Source organism: Rana temporaria, chromosome 8, assembly GCF_905171775.1.
Source record: "Rana temporaria chromosome 8, aRanTem1.1, whole genome shotgun sequence".
Classification (NCBI taxonomy): Eukaryota; Metazoa; Chordata; class Amphibia; order Anura; family Ranidae; genus Rana; species Rana temporaria.
The window spans coordinates 3,264,682-3,269,599 of record NC_053496.1 but is presented as its reverse complement, the minus strand read 5'-3'; the positions used below and the strand labels follow the sequence as shown (position 1 = coordinate 3,269,599).

The window sequence follows — 4,918 nt, the reverse complement described above, 5'->3', positions numbered from 1 at the left end:
AAGTGTCCTTATATTAACAGTCAGCAGCTGCAGTATTTGTATCTGCTGGCTTTTAATATTTTTTTTGAGCGCACATCTGCTTTAAATAACAATGTAGCGATAAATAATGGAGGAAAAGGAAGACAATCGTCTGCTTTGTACCACAACCTAACTTGTGTGTGGGGGGCTTCAAGACCCAAATACCGCGGGAATGCGGCCTGCCTGTTGCTGGGCAGACTATGTTGTGCTCGGTGTTCCCAGCGCAAAGTCGGTGCTGTCAGACACGGCGCTCCATCTGGGGTAAGAATCGGTAGCCAGCTTCCCAGCTGCGTCCTAGCAACAGAGGATTCCAGGTGACACTAGCTGACTGTGTCCTAGTAGCAGAGGATGGTAGGTGACAGTAGCCGGCTGCGTCCTAGCAACGGAGGATGCCAGGTGACAAAAGCTGACTGCGTCCTAGCAACGGAGGATGTTAGGTGACAGTAGCTGACTGCGTCCTAGCAACGGAGAATGCCAGGTGACAATAGCCGGCTGCGTCCTAGCAGAGGAGGATGGTAGGTGGGTGACAGTAGCTGGCTGCATCCTAGCAACGGAGGATGGTAGGTGACAGTAGCTGACTGCGTCCTAGCAACGGAGAATGCCAGGTGACAATAGCCGGCTGCATCCTAGTAGCGGAGGATGGTAGGTGACAATAGCTGACTGTGTCCTAGTAGCAGAGGATAGTAGGTGACAGTAGCTGGCTGCGTCCTAGCAACGGAGGATGCCAGGTGACAGTAGCCGGCTGCGTCCTAGCAACGGAGAATGCCAGGTGACAATAGCCGGCTGCGTCCTAGCAGCGGAGGATGGTAGGTAGGTGACAGTAGCTGGATGCATCCTAGCAACGGAGGGTGCCAGGTGACAAAAGCTGACTGCGTCCAAGCAACAGAGGATGGTAGGTAGGTGACAGTAGCTGACTGCATCCTAGCAACGGAGGGTGCCAGGTGACAAAAGCTGACTGCGTCCTAGCAGCGGAGGATGGTAGGTAGGTGACAGTAGCTGACTGCATCCTAGCAACGGAGGGTGCCAGGTGACAAAAGCTGACTGCGTCCTAGCAGCGGAGGATGGTAGGTAGGTGACAGTAGCTGACTGCATCCTAGCAACGGAGGGTGCCAGGTGACAAAAGCTGACTGCGTCCTAGCAATGGAGGTTGGTAGGTGACAATAGCCGGCTGCGTCCTAGCAATGGAGGATGGTAGGTGACAATAGCCGGCTGCGTCCTAGCAATGGAGGATGGTAGGTGACAGTAGCCGGCTGCGTCCTAGTAGCGGAGGATGCCAGGTGACGAAAGCTGACTGCGTCCTAGCAACGGAGGATGGTAGGTAGGTGACAGTAGCTGACTGCATCCAAGCAACGGAGGGTGCCAGGTGACAAAAGCTGACTGCGTCCTAGCAATGGAGGATGGTAGGTGACAATAGCCGGCTGCGTCCTAGCAATGGAGGATGGTAGGTGACAATAGCCGGCTGCGTCCTAGCAATGGAGGATGGTAGGTGACAGTAGCCGGCTGCGTCCTAGTAGCGGAGGATGCCAGGTGACGAAAGCTGACTGCGTCCTAGCAACGGAGGATGGTAGGTAGGTGACAGTAGCTGACTGCATCCTAGCAACGGAGGGTGCCAGGTGACAAAAGCTGACTGCGTCCTAGCAATGGAGGATGGTAGGTGACAATAGCCGGCTGCGTCCTAGCAATGGAGGATGGTAGGTGACAATAGCCGGCTGCGTCCTAGCAATGGAGGATGGTAGGTGACAGTAGCCGGCTGCGTCCTACTAGCGGAGGATGCCAGGTGACGAAAGCTGACTGCGTCCTAGCAACGGAGGATGGTCGGTAGGTGACAGTAGCTGACTGCATCCTAGCAACGGAGGGTGCCAGGTGACAAAAGCTGACTGCGTCCTAGCAATGGAGGATGGTAGGTGACAATAGCCGGCTGCGTCCTAGCAATGGAGGATGGTAGGTGACAATAGCCGGCTGCGTCCTAGCAATGGAGGATGCTAGCTGACAGTAGCCGGCTCCGTTCTAGCAGCGGAGGATGGTAGGTGACAATAGCTAACTGCATCCTAGCAACGGAAGATGCAAGGCGACAGTAGCCGGCTGTGTCCTAGCAGTGGAGGATGGTAGGTGACAGTAGCCGGCTGCGTCCTAGCAGTGGAGGATGGTAGGTGACAGTAGCCGGCTGCGTTCTAGCAACGGAGGATGCCAGGTGACAATAGCTGACTGCGTCCTAGCAACGGAAGATGCAAGGCGACAGTAGCCGGCTGCGTCCTAGCAACAGAGGATGGTAGGTGACAGTAGCCGGCTGCGTCCTAGCAGCGGAGGATGGTAGGTGACAGTAGTTGGCTGCGTCCTAGCAGCGGAGGATGGTAGGTGACAGTAGCCGGCTGCGTCCTAGTAGCGGAGGATGGTAGGTGACAGTAGTTGGCTGCGTCCTAGCAGTGGAGGATGGTAGGTGACAGTAGCCGGCTGCGTCCTAGTAGCGGAGGATGGTAGGTGACAGTAGCTGGCTGCGTCCTAGCAGCGGAGGATGGTAGGTGACAGTAGCCGGCTGCGTCCTAGTAGCGGAGGATGGTAGGTGACAGTAGCCGGCTGCGTCCTAGTAGCGGAGGATGGTAGGTGACAGTAGCCGGCTGCGTCCTAGTAGCGGAGGATGGTAGGTGACAGTAGCCGGCTGCGTCCTAGTAGCGGAGGATGGTAGGTGACAGTAGCCGGCTGCGTCCTAGTAGCGGAGGATGGTAGGTGACAATAGCCGGCTGCGTCCTAGCAGAGGAGGATGGTAGGTGACAGTAGCCGGCTGCGTCCTAGCAATGGAGGATGGTAGGTGACAGTAGCTGACTGCATCCTAGCAACAGAGGATGCCAGGGGACAATAGCCGGCTGCGTCCTAGCAGCGGAGGATGGTAGGTGACAATAGCCGGCTGCGTCCTAGCAACAGAGGATGCCAGGGGACAATAGCTGACTGCATCCTAGCAACGGAGGATGGTAGGTGACAGCCGGCTGCGTCCTAGCAACAGAGGATGCCTTCAGCCTAGCTATGGAGAATGCTGGACTGCAATAGGCACATGCGTCCTAGAAAAAAACGAAGGATAGGTTGCATGAACGCTGTGCGCTGGAATTCATGTAAACGGCACTCGGTGACACTTTTTATGCAGATTTCTCATAAAATATCAAATAATGAATGTAAATAAAGAAGGCCCCATATTCGGGGATATTCCTGTCAGTTATAGATGAAGGGAAGGTTTTAGGGGTGTGATAGAATCATTTGCATGTCGCTCAGTAAAAGGGGGAGGATTTATTCCCTTGTTTGTTGTTCTTTTTTTTTTTTTTATGAAATGCAAATCGATTTTTAGGTATTGCCACATTTCATTTAACATTTATTTTGCTTCCTTTTTGGGTGCAGGAGGGTGGAACCAGCATGGACATGACAATGTCGCAGGGGGTGGAGCTTGGCCGGGATTGGCTGGCTCTGCAGAGGGAGCTTCAGATCTCTCAGGATGCCCAGAAGAGACAGGCGGTGCTGGTGGAGAAGCTGCAGGCGAAGGTGACTTTTGCGAGTGTGTGTGTGTCCCGGAGGTCCCGGGAAGTGTGTGTGTGTCCCGGAGGTCCCGGGAAGTGTGTGTGTGTGTCCCCCGGAGATCCCGGGAAGTGTGTGTGTGTGTGTCCCCCGGAGGTCCCGGGAAGTGTGTGTGTGTGTGTCCCGGAGGTCCCGGGAAGTGTGTGTGTGTGTGTGTGTCCCCCGGAGGTCCCGGGAAGTGTGTGTGTGTGTGTGTGTCCCGGAGGTCCCGGGAAGTGTGTGTGTGTCCCGGAGGTCCCGGGAAGTGTGTGTGTGTGTCCCCCGGAGATCCCGGGAAGTGTGTGTGTGTGTGTCCCCCGGAGGTCCCGGGAGTGTGTGTGTGTGTGTCCCGGAGGTCCCGGGAAGTGTGTGTGTGTGTGTGTGTCCCCCGGAGGTCCCGGGAAGTGTGTGTGTGTGTGTGTGTCCCGGAGGTCCTAAGAAGTGTGTGTGTGTGTGTGTGTGTGTGTCCCGGAGGTCCCAGGAAGTGTGTGTGTCCCCCGGAGGTCCCGGGAAGTGTGTGTCCCTCGGAGGTCCCGGGAAGTGTGTGTGTGTGTGTGTGTGTCTGTCCCAGAGGTCCCGGGAAGTGTGTGTGTGTGTGTGTGTGTGTGTGTGTGTGTCTCTGTCCCCCGGAGGTCCTGGGAAGTGTGTGTGTGTGTGTGTGTCCCCCGGAGGTCCTGGGAAGTGTGTGTGTGTGTGTCCCGGAGGTCCCGGGAAGTGTGTGTGTGTGTGTGTGTGTCCCCCGGAGGTCCCAGGAAGTGTGTGTGTCCCCCGGAGGTCCCAGGAAGTGTGTGTGTGTGTGTCCCGGAGGTCCCGGGAAGTGTGTGTGTCCCCCGGAGGTCCTGGGAAGTGTGTGTGTGTGTGTGTGTGTGTGTGTGTGTGTGTGTCCCGGAGGTCCCGGGAAGTGTGTGTGTGTCCCCCGGAGGTCCCGGGAAGTGTGTGTGTGTGTGTGTGTGTGTCCCCTGGAGGTCCCAGGAAGTGTGTGTGTGTGTGTGTGTCCCGGAGGTCCCAGGAAGTGTGTGTGTGTCCCCCGGAGGTCCCAGGAAGTGTGTGTGTGTGTGTGTCCCCCGGAGGTCCCAGGAAGTGTGTGTGTGTCCCGGAGGTCCCAGGAAGTGTGTGTGTGTCCCCCGGAGGTCCCAGGAAGTGTGTGTGTGTGTCCCCCGGAGGTCCCAGGAAGTGTGTGTGTGTGTGTCCCCCGGAGGTCCCAGGAAGTGTGTGTGTGTGTCCCCCGGAGGTCCCGGGAAGTGTGTGTGTGTGTGTGTCCCGGAGGTCCCGGGAAGTGTGTGTGTGTGTCCCCCGGAGGTCCCGGGAAGTGTGTGTGTGTGTGTCCCGGAGGTCCCGGGAAGTGTGTGTGTGTGTGTGTGTC

At 56.9% G+C, this 4,918-nt stretch overlaps 1 protein-coding gene across 1 annotated transcript in view; it reads left to right on the top strand.

Moving 5' to 3' along the window:
- The first annotated feature begins 3,406 nt into the window (after positions 1-3,406).
- The window catches only part of LOC120909834 (centrosome-associated protein CEP250-like), a 73,189-nt gene continuing 71,677 nt past the window's right edge, over positions 3,407-4,918 (top strand). The window contains exon 1 of the mRNA XM_040321562.1: positions 3,407-3,543. Within this exon, the coding sequence (XP_040177496.1) occupies positions 3,418-3,543 (126 nt within the window). The 5' untranslated portion in view covers positions 3,407-3,417. The remainder of the gene's footprint in view (positions 3,544-4,918) is intronic.